Below are 17,444 nucleotides of genomic sequence, written 5' to 3'. Positions count from 1 at the left end.
TGAATTTTCTGATCCAGAATCACACTTTTCACCCACACAACTGTATCTGTTTGACTCCTGAACCATTCATATCACCTCTACATTTACTAGGTGTTCATAAGATTTTAACCTATTTTCTTCGTTCCTGTTTGTCTTTTTTCCAGGTTAATGTAGGGGAGGGTTACTGGGGAACTCATTGCACTGCCCAGATTGTGGGGAGAAACGAGAGCTGGAGGGTTGTGACTGGCCTTGATCCTCCACTCAGCGGATGGCCCCCTTTCCCCCCGCACCCTGTGTGTCTCTGTAAGGGAGGGTGGGAGGAGGGTGGTGGGTGTGGGAGGGTAAACTGGGGATATACATATACCTCTCGGATTAAACGCCTCACTAAATCCAACACACTCAAAAGTGACTTTCGCCAACAGCACCGCAGGGATACTAGGTAGGCGAGGACAAAATAGGGGCTGGCTTTGACCTCCCCTCCTCGATTTGATTATTCTGTTAAGATAGGTAATGGCTGGGAGGGGAGGGGGGGTGTCAGATAGGTACATTAAAAAGGAATTATCTGAACCAGCATAGGGTGCCACAGTCCCAAATACCACAATGCACGTAGTCAGTAGAATGACTCGCACATGTAGATGCGTTTAAACAGGCTCGTGCCAGAGGCTAAACAAAAAACACGCTTTTACTATGTAACAATGCAGGAAATGTGCACAAATTATTTGCACCTTTTACTGGCGAAATTACATAGACCATTTGGTGTGCATATACATGGGTCTTACTCTCTTTTCACATGTACATTTAGCTGAATTTAATTTCTTTCCTCTTCCCTTGGTTGCTGAAATCCCCTTGAATCATAGGTTTCTTTTTTTTTTTTTTTGCCCTCATTTGAGGCAAAAAAAAAGTACAGGTCTGTCCTCTAAGGTTTTACCACCGCAGTACCAAGTTATTGCATGGCATATGATAACCTCTTAAGTGACGCATGTTTGAGTGAATGTCTTGTTGCTCACTTGATTTATTACATGAATTGTCGTCAGTATGGGGAGGCTGCCATAATTTGAAGCTGTCAGGTGCTTGGTTCTTTTGTCCTCCCATTCATACATATTGTCTAGTCAATGTCCCTATAGTTTAATGGAGGCTGTGCGTGTGTGTGATGACCAACTATAGGTAGATTAATACAGCAATCAGCTGATGTCTGATTGTTTGGAGAATCACTCACTGCAACAAGATTTCAAATACTGTAGGCAAGTTGAGAATCCTTTTTGCTGCTGCTGCTTTGTTTTTAGAGTATTTACAAAACAGACTTAATGAGAGCGATAAGACATCACCAAGAATGAATTGGTTCTTACTGATATAATGCACTTTTTCTTTTGTAAGAAATTTAGAATTTCAAATGTAAGACATACAGTAATAATATACTGATCTTGAGATAGTTTTTTTGATAAGTGATTTTAGGACTGTTAATGGCTTGCTAAAGTAAGCATAATGTTAAGCAATGGTAAAATGACTAGGGTAAGACTTGAGGCCTCTAAACATAGTTTTATAATGTAGCTCCTTCTAAAAATGGATTGAATAGGATTTAAGAGGAGGGAGACATCTTAATTGCAGTATTTTGGATCCAAGTCCCAGTGCACCTGTCAATCCATATCTGTGTTTGAGAATGTCCCTGTCTTTTTCATCTAAGCTTTTTGTTAAATGATGGCTACTTGAGCCATCAAGGCTTCTCCTTGTCATGGACATTGCATGCTTTTCAATGAGTCTTGCTCCTTTTTTTAGTCATTTTATAACAGGTCCTTTTGGAGGGATCTACCTTATAAGAGCTTTGTCAATGGCAATTCAAATCACTGCTGGATTAATAAGGTACTTCTCCAGCTTATGATCAAACTAGTGATAGTTGTTGCCATATATTCACCCGTTGATACTGTGTAGGATATGCCTGGGAATACACTGAGTCTGAGTCCTAATAGTTCTCCCCTAACACTGGTTAGCTTATTTGAGAGAGTGGTGGTCTTTATCCAGCTTTAACATTTAGTCATTGTCCATAGTGGACGGTTGTAATGGAAGTGTGTGTATGGCTGTTTGCCTGTTGGTATTTTACTATAAAGGTGTGTACGCGAGTAATGCTTAGATGTAACTTTGCACCAGCCCTACAATAAAGTTATGTCCGGGGCATAGTTTGAGTCATGCCTGAGTTCAAGTGGCCACTGGGAGTATCAACATTTGCCTGCCAGTTAACATCAGTTTGATCATCAGGGTGCTCGAATCTCCTAAGATGAAGACCGTCACTAATGGAAAACACCAAAATCTATTTCCTGATTAAAATGTTTTCCTGACTCACTCATCAGCTCACATCAATAGATTATGTATTTTATAAAATAAGAATTGATGTGTTTTTTTTCCCCACTCAACCAATGTGACATGGAGTTTTTTGTAGCACAGATGTTAACAATGTGTGTGCTGTGTTTTGGATCCCTGACCACTTTTGTAAGCCGCAACACCCTAGAGGGTGAATACTGAATGGCATCTTCTCCAGGTGTAACTGGAAGGCAAGCATTGAGATGTGAAGTGGCCACTCATTGATCACAGGCCGGACAGATGTTCCTGGTGATGCATTCATTAATGTTTCAGAAGGATGCAGCTCCTGTGCCACAAAGAATTCGTAAAAAAGTTGAGGCTTTACCACTCGCCATGTTGTGATACACTAAGCTATATACAGACGTAAATTTAAATGCAAGTTGTCCACAGTTTTTTTTTGTTTTGTTTTTTTAATTTTGATGCTCATGTGACAGTTTTTTTATTTATTTATTTTGTTTTTTATTTGTTTTATTTTTATTTTATTTTGGGGTTTTTTTGTGCCCCAGTGCACAAATTGTTTTGGACTTTAAAAGTTTTTTTTCCTTTTTATTCTTTTTATTTAAAGAATACTTTGTTTTCGTTGTTTTATAGCGGACCATTTGATTATGTCAAATTTGATGTGGTTGGACTGAAGGAGAGTCTGTACTTGGTGCATACCTTAGGGAAGAATGTGGAAAACTAATAACTTTGTTTCAATCTGATATCAAGGCTGGCAATTGAATTTGATGTAGTACCTTTTTTTTTTTTCTTTTTTTTTTTGCTCAACTGTGGTGCAGGTGGGATGTTATCTGATGTATCCCTTTTTATTTAATTTTTGTGAATAGGGGAAAATAAATTTTTTTCTATTAAGCTTTGAGTCGGCTAAAAATGGTGTTCTGTGTGATCAACGGAAACTGGATCTTTTTCGGTAAAACTGGAAACCACAACAGGTAGCACTCGCTTCCTGGTGAGCTAGAAGAAATGTTGCCACCCTCATTGAATTAAAGTGACGTTTAAATGAAAATTAATGCACTGACAAATTGGTTTGTGTACAAATACGCAATTCACATAATAAAGACGTGTTCCAGAATCAGAATCAGAAATACTTTATTGATCCCCGGGGGGGAATTTAACAGTACTGGTGCTCCAATTCAAGATTAGAAAGCAGCATCAATTTAGAAATAAAAGTATGTAGAAAATATAAAAATAAGAAATGTAAAATAAAAAAATAAACATTTACAATATTTAAGTGAAAAATAAAGTTAAAAATATATACAGCAATGTATATGTATGTGTGTGTAGATATATGTACATATGTGTATATACATATATGTTTATGTATGCTTGTCACCAAACGTTACAGGTATGCTATACTATTTAAATAACGTTTTTTGTAGGCAAACCCGGATGTTAGCATCGCCCTGGTTCCCTTTGTGGCAAACAAAAGTTTGATATTTAAACGTTTGGTTCAACAAGATAGTCTTCAGAAATGAACACCACTTGTGATTTTTGAAGCGTAAATGAATCGCCAGAAGTAAAAAGCTCATGTTAGGCTATAAACAAACTACACCACGGTCACATTACTTCGACATCAGCACCACTATGCTTGAATGTCCGCGACAACCACTGTAGTCTTATTTAGCCACTTGTTAGCAACCGCCTTTTTAAGACAAGAAAAAGCTTCAAAATTCACCAGTGGCGTATTTTATGTCGTAGAACAAAACGTTGAAATCTCTTAAGCTTGTGTTCACCACAGACCTCATTTCAGTCATCTAACCAAAAACCCATTGACTTCGAGACGAGGGAACCGGAAGTGTTTTAGGAGTCATTCCTGCAGCACTATATCCCTGCATCAACGCTGCTACACGAAATTTCAGTCTTGTTACACTGACTCGGGCGACGACTTTTGACTAAAGGCTGAGCTTGTTTTCAAGAACATAGCTAGCAGCACTCTATGCTAACGTTACAGCTGTAGGGTAGTTACCTTAACGTTAAGTTAGTCATTTTGTCCTGTAACGCAGGCTTTTGTCATATGTATTTAACAAACATCTGTAGCAGATACCGCTATCCGGTTAAACCGAAAAGAAAAGGATTATTCATGGGTAGCTAAAGCCTTCTTCAAGTAGTGTAGTGTCATCTCTGAAATGTAACGTTACCAATGTAGCCAACTAACTTCGCTATTTAGCTGACACTAGGCTAAGCCCTAAAGAGCTAGCTTAACTAACATTTTGTCGACGTTTCATTGTCACAATATTTTAGATTAGCCAACAATACAAAATAAATGTAGTGTAAAGTAATGTTGGCTTACAGTAGCTACATGAGTTAGTGGTCTTGTGCCAAGAGGAGAAAAGGTGATGTCTGAGGTCAGGGTTAACCTGTATGAACCGGAGTCAGGGACGAACGGTAACCAGGATGGACAATCTCCCGACCCTGTGAAATCTCCGGGCAGTGAAGCTTCCGGGCCTGACCTACGGAGGTAAGACTTTCTTTCACCCTTAATTAACTGGCTGTTCATATCGCCTAAGGATATGAGATTAATAAGCGAGTCACATTGCTCTTCATATTCCTTCCAGTCTTCTGCCTCCTGGTCACCCATCCTCAGTAGATGGTCCCTCACCTTCTGCTGAGGCAAGTGGCTTGTTGTCATTACCATGGGAGATGGTAACCCACATTGCCTCGCACCTTCCTGCTCAGTGTGTCATCACTGTGCTGCCAAAGGTTTGTTTTAAAGATTTTTTTTTGGCTCATCACTTTAATAACATTCCTTTAAAGATGTCTTGTCTTCTAATATTCTTGCTTATTTGTGTTCCCAGTTTCACTGTATACTCCTGAAAGTGACGAGGAAAAATAATAGTGTGTCATTGATGTCATTTAGGTGTTTTTTTTATTTTTGCTTGACAAATGAAGCAAGTATAGATTTCCAGAGTCAACATTTCTTAATTTAAAGGTAGTCTGTGGAGTTGTCTTGTAAAAAAAGTGTTTACATTGAGTGTTGCTCATTAAAATGCATTGTGTGTATCCTTTAGGTCTAACAAAAGTGTTGAATGTATTTCCTTCATCATAAAACATTTGTGAAGCTGATTTTTAATTATTTTAAATCCTGCATTGTTTACATTCATGTTTACTAGCAAGCAGTTTTCTTCCCCTGCCTTTGTTTGCTGCGTGTCTCTGCATTACCACCACCTTAAGATCATTGAAATAATGTGAAACCATTAGCAGGAATGTGTATCATGTTGTCTGTGTGAATGTGCATACCCGTGCGCATGCACCTGGCAAACAAACAGGGCCACATTAATAAATACTGCTCCATATTGCTACTAGAGATCAGAAATTCCACAGGGAACCTTTAAAACTTTATCAGTCTTGCAGATATTGGATATTTTCTTGAATCCCTCTTCCTCCTCTTTTTAGGTCTGTCATGCATTGGGTAATGTGGGTAAGGACAGCACCGCTTGGCAGCTCCGGGCACGTAGATTAATTGGATCCCGAGCTGGCTTTCCAGTGGGGCCAAGGGAGGACTTTGACTGGCCTTCTGCTTGCCTGGAGATGGAGCAGCTGATAACCTGCTGGACAGGCCAAGCTCACCTTGTAGCCAGACAGACACAAGAGGAGGAGGAAAGGGAACAAGTGAGGGCAGGGCAGGATGGGGAACCAGAACGACAGGAAGATGGTAGAGACGATGAGGTAGACGGGGTGGGAGTGGTTGCGCAGGAGGTTGCGTATGGTGTTGATGAAGGGATGGAGGTGGCGATGGAAGGTGAGGATGGTGAAATGCAGCCCATTGTAGGTGGGGACCAACTGGCAAGATTGAGAGAGGAGTTGGAAGAGAGACTGGAGGATGATGCAGCAGCACTAATTGAAGGAGAAAGGAACCACAGGATGGTATTTGATGCTGACGAGGGGCAAGATGGTGCTCTTAATCAACAAGAGGGCTTGGCAGACCCCAGGAATCTGCGTAATGGCAGACAGGAAGAGATGGAACAATGTCAACCCACCAGAAGTCCTAGCCCACCCCCAGCACTTGAGTGCATCACCCTACCTTCAGGCCACATTGCCCAGGTCAATTCAGTCCTCCTCGTGGGGGGAGAGGGGACAGTTTGTGCCACAGGTTCCAGAGACTGGAATGTTAAACTGTGGGATCTACATGCAAGCTCTGGTGGCAGGCTGCTGCACACATTGGGAGGGCAGGGTGACTTCAGCACCCATCGGGGCTGGGTCTGGTGCCTGGCAGCTCAGGGACCTCTGCTGGCCTCAGGGGGTTTCGACAGCACAGTGAGGCTGTGGGACCTACAGGCAGGTGGTGCAGAGAGGGGCCTGATCAGGGCCGGGGCCGCTGTCCTCTGCTTGTCTTGTCAGCCGGATGTATTGCTGGCTGGTACATTTGACAAGAGGGTCAGCATGTATGACACCAGAGGTGAGCAGGTTTAGCATATGACTTCCATTTCCATATAGTGGCAGTTTGACAAATCACTTGGTTTCTGAGGTTGATTATGTCATAATTTTGTCCACAGCTGCTGAACCCCTGGTGAAAAGCCTCCGTCTCCATGGTAACGCTGTAATGTGCCTAGCTGCAGATGACAAGTACATCATCTCTGGGAGTAAAGACTGCACTGTGGCTGTCTATGACCGCAGGGCAGGCAAAGGCTTGAAGAGACTTCGGGTAGATGCAAACACACAGACACGCGTGTTGTTTTGCGTTGTGTGCATATATATGCTCAGATGCACCTGTATACCACAACTAACTCCAACCAACCCCTCCACTTCTAGCTGAGCTCTTACCTGCTGTCCATGAGCTATAGTGGCTGTGAAGTGTGGGCAGGAGACAACAGCGGCATGCTCCACTCCTTTTCCATGCAGGCGGGGACCTTAAAACCCCTGTCCCAGTTTGATGTGGGTCACACAGCTCTAGTCACTGGCATCCACAGGTCCCCTGGAAGCCTCTACACCTGTTCATCTGATCGTACTGTCAAGGTAAGATGAGGCATGTTTCTTGTTACTTCGCCTATTTAGCTAACTCTGCTACTGAACAGTCTTAAATTGTAATTTATTGTCTGGATTGCAGGTACATATCCCTTGTGCACCTCCAAGGACATTATGCACACTGCATCACCAAGCTGGGGTCAATGGGGTTAGTGCTTTGTACCACATCTTATAGATCATTTTAATAGTTTACCATCACCTTACTTTGTTTTTTTTGTGTGTTTTTCTCTGCTTTTAAAGGTATTCGTAATTAATTAATCTGGGCTCATTCTCATTTCTTGACATTTTTCTCCCTCTCTCACCCACACTGGTCTGTCTTGTCTTCAACTGTCAGCTGAGTGTGGATGCTGGAGTCCTTGCTGTAGCCTCAGGAGATGTGTGTGTGGAAGTCTGGAGGCCCAGAAAATGAAAGAGCAAGACCTGCAGACTATGAGGCAAGACTTGAAGGCAGGTGGACACGAGCTGAAGGCTATCGACACCATACCGGCCTTTCAGCACGGAATGGAATGCACGGAGTAAACAACAAGTACATTACATAAAAAAAGGTCATTTGTGTTGGCTCAGCCAAAAGCCCTCAACCTTTTTTTTATTCCTTGTGTGATCTTGTTGAGAGAGTTTTCTACAAACAAAAAACACGTGAACACATGAAATGTGTTTATTGCTAATGTTTGTCCCATGCACTTATTTGCCAGTTTGTGCCAGTACTAAAAGCTGTCAAAGACACTGTGTTTTGAGAAAAACAGCGTGGAATGGAAACTAGTTTATTGTATTTACATGCTCACAGATTGAGTGAATCCATTACAGTAACTGACATTATGCAAAAAGCATTAGTTACTTGAAATATCTGAATCCAAGCCCTCTGTGACACTATACTACTAAAGCTATTTATTTGAACATACTCAGCAGTGCTAATCAGTATGATCTTTTTTGTAGGTACGTCTGCATATGCAGTGTGTGTGTGTGTGTGTGTGTGTGTGTGTGTGTGTGTGTGTGTGTGTGTGTGTGTGTGTGTGTGTGTGTGTGTGTTATTTAACAATGTATAACTAAATGCTTGGATAAATCTAACTTTAAAATCATTTGCACACTACTCTACAGATGCATCCGTTAAAACACTGAAAACTGAAAGACTATTAAATGGCCTGAAACTCTATTGTCAGTATTGGCTGGATTTGTTCACTGCCCTTTGGGGATTTATGATGGAACAGCTTTGTGCTGAATGTTTAGAATGGACAAAGCACATATTATAATTTCAAATAGTTCACTTGACCTGAACAACTCTTAAAGTGACCTGAGTCAAGTTACCCATGTCATTTCTTACTATTGTAATACATACATTCATTATATGGTTATGTAAAGGAGCAATAGTAATTCAAGCTTTAAGTGAGAAAATTATAAAAAAAAAAAAAAGAAATTACCAATATAAAACAATTATCTGTACTTTCCACATTTTCTCCTCACGTGCAGTATGCCTAGTGTTGTCTTTAATTTAGGTCTCAAAGGAGATTCTCTAAGGTAAAAAGTAGATGTAAATTAAAAAACAAAAAGTGATTAACATACTAAAATAAACTGTTTGTCCACATTTGACAGTAGAAAATTTGTGGTTGCACTCTCAGACAGAAGTTGTCCATATGGCAGTCTGTTATGTGTTGGTCATCTCCACTCATGACAGTCAAAGCAGCACACAGGTCTTCTTATCTTTGAAAGGATTGGACGAGGCGGCAATGCCGGTGAGCAGGGGGTCGCTGCGCCTGTGATCCTGACAGTATCTGACCAAGTCTGCTGCTGTCAGGGAGATCTGCCAGGATAAAGGTGGACAGGATGGCATTTTACAGAATTTCATACATTGTAATACTGAAAGTATAATGAAAAAAACTATTTGACATTGGATGTTAATAATAGAGACATGAAGCATGTCAGTATGCTCCGAACTATGGAAATCTTCAAACAACTGATCTTAAGTGGTGCAGTTCAGGTGTATGATGATGTGAAACCAGCATACATGTACTAAACAGATTATTCAGATTCTTGCATACCTTGATTCTCTCCATGCTTGCCTCCACTCGAAGTTGATCCAGCAGTTTTTGTGCCTGAACAACACTGTTGCTGCTGCACACCAATCCTGACATTGCCTTCAGTGTAAAGACTCAGCAAAAATCCTGCAATCTGAACTCAATATCCTTCTTCCGCCAAAAGGAGCAGCAGGAAAAATGACCTGATCTGAAGAGTTGACTCCAGGCAGGGTTGTGCAGGAGAGTTTGGTCAGAGAAGCTCCTGACTTTCCTTTTCTCACCTGTACCCCCCCTTTTTATTCACTGTTGGGGGCAGTTCAAAGGCTCTGTGATATAAAAGGTCATACAGCACAGTATTGGAAATGTCACAAACATCACACATCACTTCACAGCCACCAGCGATGAAAAGATTATTGGCTCAAGCATTATGCTGTGCTTCAAGCATGCTTTCTGCTTTTAAGCTACAACATGAATGTTTACTTTTTACAAAATGTACAGCTGACTTGTCTGTTTATGTAGTAATAGAAAGGTGGGACATTTGAAGTTTTTATTAATTTGGCTAAATGTGTTTTAGTGGGCACTAATACAGGTAGTCAAAAATGATGCACTCATGTTTATTAAATCTGTGCAGATAAGGGACTGCTAAAGGGGTTGTGTTCATTAAAGAAAAACACTTGCTCAAGGACTGGTATGTTTACTCAAGTGCTGTACAGTTTTTAAAAACTGGTGCTTGAGTATTACCATTGTTTCAGAATTTATACTAATAATATATATACTAATAACTAATATTTTAGATGGAAATATAGTCATATCTACCCCTACATTTAGCTTAAAGCTGCACTTTGTAGTTACTTTGTGTGACATTTTACCTGTAAAACATATAATGAGCATTTAAAATGTGCTGTAATAATTTAAAACACCTTTGTCCAGCTGAAGTAACGTTCAGGTTTGACCATCACGCTGTTCATGTACCGTAACAGTAATGTAAAACTGTGACGGAAACCATTCTTCACAATTAATGTTTTTTTATTTACTCCATATCATCAATACTAAATAAGTTTACGTCAGTTTTTGAATTTTTAATGATAAAAATAACCGAATAAGGTAAATAAAACGTTCACTAATGGGATTTGCGCAGAAATAGATTGGTCATGTTTGTCCCTTCGCACTTTCCGTAGTGAAAAGCTCGTTTGCCGCAGGCAACCCATGAGTTGTTTACAGAAATGCAAATCATCAGTAACCGTGTTCGTTGTGTTTGGTGACAGTTGATTACTACTTAACCATCTTCATCACCTGACGTCTCTTCAAGAACTGGTATGTTTTCATCGCTGTCTTCAAACGTTTAGTCATGATTAAAGCCAGTCGATGGGACAAGATCAGCTCACTGTTAGCTTGTCACCTAGCTAACATCAGACCACATTGATTCTGCGTGTTATGATCGATGTTATTCTGCACCTATTAAACACAATATGTGCAATATGTACATCGAAGTTATTCCCTGTCCAATGAACGACAACTTCCCCATAAGTAACGTTAGGCGGAGTTTTACACCTTGACAACAGGGCGAAAACGTTTTTTTTTTTGATACGTTTAGGTGAATTGTGTTGCTGTAAAGTTGTTGTTGTCGTTATTGTTTTTAACTGAGTAGCTGTGCTTGCTTGCCCGACAGTTTTCAAATATACCAGGACTGTCTTTCGTTTGGAGAAGCTATACATCTAGAACGATAACTAGTGACGTTATAGCTGTCAACACCCACATGTCGCACTTTCATTATGTTAACAGTGCATGGTATTTTTTTCATATGTTTTGTATGTGAAATCTTAATCTGTAAAGTAACTAGTAACAGCAACAGTCAGATAAATAGAGTGGAGTAAAGAGTACAATATTTCCCTGTGTAATGTAGTAGAAGTAAAAAGTAGCATACAATAGAAATACTCAAGTAAATGACAACACTTCAAACTTCCTTAAGTACAGTACTTGAGAAAATGTACTTTGTTACTTTCCACCACTTTGCAGATTGCTGTAATTGCTGTCAAAGGGGCTTCTACAAAGTACTGAATAAAGATTCTGAATAAAGTAAAAAGTTAATTGAACCTATTTTAAATGAAATCTATAACACATAGAGCACTAAAGTAAAGGGGTCTGAACACTCTCCTTAAGCCACTGTATGTGCAAACACTGCAGTAAACAAATGGCTTGTCTCCAATCTGCGTTTGCACAGCAAAATCAGCCTCAGGCTGGTTAAACTGGATATTCATGGGCGTATAACAGTTGTGTTCCATTATATAATTGTACTTATGAAATATGCCAAAATATTAACATTGCCCCCACTGAATCTGATTCCTCTCTATTGATCAGGGCCAATGCCCAAAGGCCTTCTGAGGAGCCTGTTCTTCAGGATGTTTTTTGAAAACTTTCAGTGAGGTTGGGTTAATAAGCAAGGATCAACTTTTCTCAGCTGTTCATGCATCAGATGCACATGTTGCTCAGTAGCTGGGGAGCTCAGTCATGGCTCAGTTTTTCTGTACATGTCAGTGAGAGCAAAGCTGCTACCTGTCACCACAGACTGAAGAGATGACATCCATTGTTACTTGATCAGGGCTCTACTGGGCATCTCCACTCCACTAACATGCTCTCTTTGTTTTTGCAGAAAAGATGGCAGACCATGCCCCTTCTGTTGCCATGGAGGCTGTCCTTAAGCCCAGTTGTGACCTCCCAGAGGACATGCCCAAGATCAGAGGCTACGACTTTAACCAGGGGGTTGATCACCAGGCAGTGCTGAAGTCCTACCTCACCACAGGCTTCCAGGCCAGCAGGTTGGGTTTGGCCATCCAGGAGATCAACCACATGGTGAGAGGAATGCCTTTGTAGCAGTTTGTATCTTACAGAATTTTTTTTTTCTCATTTACCTCTGTTAGCCATACAGATGAGGTATTTGTCTCTGGGATTTCTTCCCCCACCCAAGTACAATTGAGGTGAATGTGACTTTATCGATGGGGTTCACAGCACTAAATAATAATGATAATAATAATAATTGTCTTTATTATGAATGTTGACCATTGTTGTCTAATGCCTCCACGCCCACAGATAGAGAAGCGTCTTGAGCCAGTGGAGGCAGATGAAGGAAATGAGTGTGAATTACCCCCAAAGTTGGGCTGCACCATCTTCCTGGGTTACACCTCCAACCTCATCAGCTCTGGAGTCAGAGAGAGCATCCGCTACCTGGCAGAGCACAAAATGGTGCAATTTATACAATTGTCATAATGATCCAGGCCATAGTTACATCCCAGGCAACATCTAAAACAATCAACCAATTCGACAGGGGCACTAGTTTATCAGAATCTGTCTTGTTACTCTGTATTAGGTGGATGTGATTGTAACCACAGCTGGAGGCATAGAGGAGGATTTCATCAAGTGTCTTGCTCACACATACTTGGGAGACTTCAGCCTGCCTGGCAAGGACCTCCGCCAGAGGGGCATCAACAGGTTGGCAACTACTGATACAATACACCTCTCAAATTCACATCCTCAGAATAATGCTGAGGTGTGTAACTGCAACAAAGGTGGCATTTTACACTGAGCCTTACAGAAATAGTTTGACATTCAAAATGACAAAGGACATGATGCTTATTTATGTCTGGTCCCAGTTCAATCCCATCATCTCTCCCTCCTCCTCTGTCTTTGCTGGATGTAGGATAGGGAATCTGTTGGTGCCTAATGACAACTACTGTAAGTTTGAAGACTGGCTAATGCCCATCCTGGATCAGATGTTGTTGGAGCAGAACACAGAGGTGGGTCGATCTGAGTGAATAGGATATTGTTTGTCTATTGCACACAGTGGAAACCTGTGGTATGTAGTAGGCTAAACCACTGTACTTGTTAGTTTGATGTCGTCACATAAAAACAAATGTTTTCCACAAAGTTGCACAGTCAGGGTGTTCCAGTGTCTACATCATGTGATTTTTGACCTTTTGACCTTTGACTTCTTATTTCAGGGCACCCGTTGGACTCCCTCCAAAATGATCCATCGGCTTGGCAAGGAGATCAATAATACTGAGTCTGTCTACTACTGGGCATACAAGGTGAGTACTGGTTTATATTGGTAATGTATTACATCATAATGGAACCAAAAACTAATTAGTGAGTTTGTGTGAAGTCTGAAGTTAGTCAAGATAAGTCTGAAGTCTAAAGTCAGTTTATCTGCAAGCATAGTACAATTTGTCATTCAGAAATTGTATCCAATTTATATGGATTGTGAATGAATTGTGGTGTCTTTGGTTGGTGGGCACTAGTGAAATCAGTGGACTAGAAATCCAGTATGAAACTGTTGATTGAACTTTTATTTTATTCTGCTTTGTTCCTCGTCCTACTTCCTGGCCTTACTTACCCTGTTTAGTTTGTATGTACAGTGTATTTTTGATCACTGTATCTGTCAGTAAATATACTGTTGAATTCTGTTTCAGAATAACATTCCAGTGTTCAGTCCTGCCCTGACAGACGGCTCTCTGGGCGACATGATCTACTTCCACTCTTTTAAGAATCCTGGTTTGGTTTTGGACATAGTGGAAGGTAAAAGCAACAGAACAGGATCACCACAGCTGTCTCATTGTCATCTGTTGGTCATATCATGAATGTGGACTTTTTCCCCCCAGATATTCGCAGGCTGAACAGCCAGGCGGTGTTTGCCAAAAGGACGGGAATGATCATCCTGGGAGGAGGGCTGGTCAAACATCATATATCTAATGCTAATCTCATGGTAACTAACTTCATGTGATCTTTATTACTTTCTATCACTCATACATGACTTCACATCAGGTTTTGTATACAATTATGCAAAGTTTTGAGAAATTAAGTTGGCCATCAGTGGTGGAATGTAACTGTGCATTTCCTCAAATATTCCACTACAATTCAGAGGGAAATATTGTAGTTTTTACTTCACGACATAGATCTTTTGACACATTGTCTCTGCTCTGTCTCCTTCCAGAGGAATGGAGCTGACTATGCAGTGTTTGTGAACACGGGTCAGGAGTTTGATGGCTCTGACTCTGGAGCCAGACCTGATGAGGCTGTGTCCTGGGGCAAGATCAGAATGGATGCCAAACCCGTTAAGGTACAGATATTGATTCCAGCAATATTACCCATGACCACACCAAGACTAATGTCAACATTAAGCTTAAATTATTATAATAATATCCTCCGTATAACTTCCTGAAGTTATTGTGAGATGTCTTCCCTTCTTCTGCTTCACTTAGTTGTTTCATATATTTTCCAGATGCTTTTTGACAGCCCCTAGATCATAGGTCACTAACAGGCGGACTGCGGTCCGAGTCTGGACCCAGACACCATCCTATACGGACCCAGACCTATAATCAATAAATTATTAAGGGATTTTAAATTTTGACGGGGCGCTTCTATTTTAACCGGCGCAGCTTTTCTAGTCTTTACGGCACTGGTTTAGCGGATCAGGAAACTCACAGACCAATTGCATATGAGTTAAGCCAGCCCATGTGATGCTACTCAGCCAATCAAATCTGTGCATTCCAGGCGATGAACATTGCGACTGAATACAGACAGACGAGAGAGGTGAGAGGCGAGTGACAGACGATAAGACGAGTGAACAATACAGGCAGAGAGACTGTTAAGTCAAGATGTGAAACAGTTAACAAAGAAAAAGGGAAACTCAAGCTGCTGCTACACTTTATTTTGTTTTTCAAAAATTAAGCACTTTATTTTAAGATGCACAATTTTTCAAAAGCTATTTTATTTATTTTCTCTATTTTATTTTTAAATGCAGCCCTTCTTTTACTTAATGAGAGAAGAACATTATACATATCTACAGCATTGTATACCTGTATAGTTCAATGTTAAGTAACAATAAGTATTGTCAAAATGTTTTTGAATTGTACTTTCTTTATTTGATTTGACAGTCATTTGTTGATTACATGCAGACGTTGATACAACTACTAGGCTACTTCAATATATATCACACTAAATCACAACGCAAGTTAGACATTAGGATGTTCCGGACCTTTGCTTGAGGAAATGCTCTTCGAATTTTAGTTGAATACCCCTGCCCTAGATAATGCACCTGAACTCTTTTCAGATGTGGATTTGTCCTTGCTCTTTAATGGTGATTAGCTGACATCAAACACTAACTGTTGATGTTTTAGTTGAAAAATCTTCTAATCTCATCTCCTCAAACATGCAGTGACACTGAGACAGCATTATGCCAGTGTGACAGAACTTCTTCAGTAAACAACACATTTGGTCCGAAATAGGGGTTATATGTCATAAATCTGTGTGTCTTAATTCAACATCGTTTTGGCAACCAGGGGAATATAGCTTGCTGGACCGTTGAAACTGGAAAGAAAATTGATGTTTCTAACAAATGCTTGGAGTGGTCACCAGGAGCTGTGGTCCCTGCTTTGGCCTCAAGGTGGCAGTGTCTGCACAATGTTTGATCCAAGGGGTGCAGGGTGGCATCAAAGCACCAAAACATAAATATAAAAGGCCAGGGACTGGCATCAGTTTAGTATAGTGGGTATGTAACATTACAGAAAAGTGATACGCTGCTCCTTCCTTTGTTCCCAGGTGTATGCAGATGCGTCTTTAATCTTCCCTCTGATGGTGGCGGAGACCTTCGCTCTCCACGCTGACAAGCTGATTGCCGGCAAGAAAACAGATTAAATGGTTGCCTCCTTAAATGCTCTGTTAGAAACAACAACCAGTTTTGTTCCTCTGGTTCTTCCATTGTTTGACTAAGTGCAGATATAAGTCTGATAAACATTTCTGTTGAATATTCAGTTGCAGCACTGCATACGATGCTGCAATTGAAAACCTTATTTTATGGGAGTCAGTGGTGAGGGTTTCCTGTTGTTATTCTTTCCATAACAATATTTACTTGCTAAAACAAGTACAGTTTTTTCCCTGTCTATTCAGATAGCTGAAATAGCATGGGTAGCATGCTATTGCATGTACAAAGAGACTGTTTAGACTGCATCAGGTTTTTAGCTGTGTGAGTGTTTGTGAGACTCATGAGGCTTTGTTATTTCGCCAAAAGTTTTGATTTGTTTCAGTTTAGTTATGGCTTGACGAACAGTCACATCACTTGCATATTACCATTTTGCATCTCAGTTTTTATATTATCCAAACCTTTACCTTACTGTCACTGTTACAGGATAGAATATGTGCCTGTATAGCTTAATAAATCATAAATGAATAATTTCCTCCTGTATTAAATGGGGTTTTAGTGGACTATTACAAATAGTACAGTAGGTGTGTGTGATGGCCACAAAGGACCCACGTAATTTCACATGACTATGTTTGTGATCTTTGTTGTATAAAAGGATATACCTATTTTTTGCATTACAGAGCACACAAGACATAATGAAAACTAATATTTAGAATTTTAAATAAAGTTTGAAGCTCTTCAGTTGCATTTTAAATAATAATAAAAAAGTTTATAATGTTCACTTTTTGGTGACATTGTTGGAAATGTGTAAATTCAACACATTTCTAACTACACACATGACCTCAATGCTGAAACATAAAATAACTAACACCTCTATCACAGTGTCAACAAACACTGAACATTATAGGCATAATAAAAGTAGACTTTCTGGCAGAACAGTTGTATTGGATTGCAGGTGTGTGAGGTGAGTGTATTTATCTATTTTTATAAACCTTACATTTTATAACCTGTTTGTTTTTGTACTTGAGAGACTCAAACATCAGTTCTGTAAACTCTGACGCAGCCTTCAACCTTTTGCCATATCTGTTCTTAATAAACGAAAGACAGACCTCAGCACTGTGCACTCTGTCGCTGCTGCAGCCAGAGTTTGTCAAAGTGAAGAAGAAAAAAAACAGTTGTAAGCATCTCATTCACATCCAACTTACTCAGCTACAATCCACTGAGTGGCGAATGCTGCTTCAGAGCTCAAATAATGTCTGGTGAGCGCCTCCAGTCACCTTGTGAGATCCTCCCGAGGGGCTCATAAGAGCAACTTATGCATGTGTGGTCAGCGTTTGCTCAGTAGGTGGGACTCTCAGCTCCTTCCCGTTCAACTGTCAGCAGAATCAACCACATAATCTATTTGCGATGATAAAGACGTTTCCCATCTCAATGCATCAATCTGCTATTGTGAG

The 17,444-nt window shown here is 40.4% G+C and overlaps 3 protein-coding genes across 3 annotated transcripts; 2 read left to right on the top strand and 1 right to left on the bottom strand.

Moving 5' to 3' along the window:
- The first annotated feature begins 4,641 nt into the window (after positions 1 to 4,641).
- fbxw9 (F-box and WD repeat domain containing 9) lies at positions 4,642 to 8,424 on the top strand. Its single transcript, XM_070923669.1, has 7 exons — positions 4,642 to 4,786; positions 4,884 to 5,028; positions 5,722 to 6,724; positions 6,822 to 6,970; positions 7,078 to 7,281; positions 7,373 to 7,438; positions 7,625 to 8,424. Exons 1-7 carry the CDS (start codon positions 4,665 to 4,667, stop codon positions 7,697 to 7,699), a joined length of 1,764 nt encoding a protein of 587 aa, XP_070779770.1. The 5' UTR covers positions 4,642 to 4,664; the 3' UTR covers positions 7,700 to 8,424.
- A 535-nt stretch (positions 8,425 to 8,959) lies between these two features.
- LOC139300340 (guanine nucleotide-binding protein G(I)/G(S)/G(O) subunit gamma-12-like) lies at positions 8,960 to 9,416 on the bottom strand. The gene is made up of 2 exons (XM_070923393.1): positions 9,324 to 9,416; positions 8,960 to 9,085 (listed from the first exon to the last, which is right to left on the bottom strand). Exons 1-2 carry the CDS (start codon positions 9,414 to 9,416, stop codon positions 8,960 to 8,962), a joined length of 219 nt encoding a protein of 72 aa, XP_070779494.1.
- Positions 9,417 to 10,482: 1,066 nt separating this feature from the next.
- Positions 10,483 to 17,103, top strand: dhps (deoxyhypusine synthase). The gene is made up of 10 exons (XM_070923083.1): positions 10,483 to 10,613; positions 11,950 to 12,149; positions 12,387 to 12,539; positions 12,664 to 12,785; positions 12,994 to 13,090; positions 13,295 to 13,381; positions 13,763 to 13,868; positions 13,952 to 14,055; positions 14,284 to 14,409; positions 15,891 to 17,103. Exons 2-10 carry the CDS (start codon positions 11,955 to 11,957, stop codon positions 15,984 to 15,986), a joined length of 1,086 nt encoding a protein of 361 aa, XP_070779184.1. The 5' UTR covers positions 10,483 to 10,613; positions 11,950 to 11,954; the 3' UTR covers positions 15,987 to 17,103.
- Positions 17,104 to 17,444: the final 341 nt, after the last annotated feature.

The sequence above is a fragment of the Enoplosus armatus genome, chromosome 17 (assembly GCF_043641665.1).
Source record: "Enoplosus armatus isolate fEnoArm2 chromosome 17, fEnoArm2.hap1, whole genome shotgun sequence".
NCBI lineage: Eukaryota > Metazoa > Chordata > Actinopteri > Centrarchiformes > Enoplosidae > Enoplosus > Enoplosus armatus.
The sequence above is the reverse complement of the archived record's forward strand: the minus strand, read 5'-3'. Positions and strand labels throughout refer to the sequence as shown.

Coding starts and splice junctions, on each gene's coding strand:
- fbxw9 (XM_070923669.1), top strand. CDS start 4,665: ATGTCTGAGGTCAGGGTTAACCTGTATGAACCGGAGTCAGGGACGAAC. Junction 4,787..4,883: donor TCCGGGCCTGACCTACGGAG/GTAAGACTTTCT, acceptor TATTCCTTCCAG/TCTTCTGCCTCCTGGTCACC. Junction 5,029..5,721: donor TCATCACTGTGCTGCCAAAG/GTTTGTTTTAAA, acceptor TCCTCTTTTTAG/GTCTGTCATGCATTGGGTAA.
- LOC139300340 (XM_070923393.1), bottom strand. CDS start 9,416: ATGTCAGGATTGGTGTGCAGCAGCAACAGTGTTGTTCAGGCACAAAAA. Junction 9,086..9,323: donor CAAGCATGGAGAGAATCAAG/GTATGCAAGAAT, acceptor TTATCCTGGCAG/ATCTCCCTGACAGCAGCAGA.
- dhps (XM_070923083.1), top strand. CDS start 11,955: ATGGCAGACCATGCCCCTTCTGTTGCCATGGAGGCTGTCCTTAAGCCC. Junction 12,540..12,663: donor ACCTGGCAGAGCACAAAATG/GTGCAATTTATA, acceptor ACTCTGTATTAG/GTGGATGTGATTGTAACCAC. Junction 13,869..13,951: donor GGTTTTGGACATAGTGGAAG/GTAAAAGCAACA, acceptor TTTTCCCCCCAG/ATATTCGCAGGCTGAACAGC.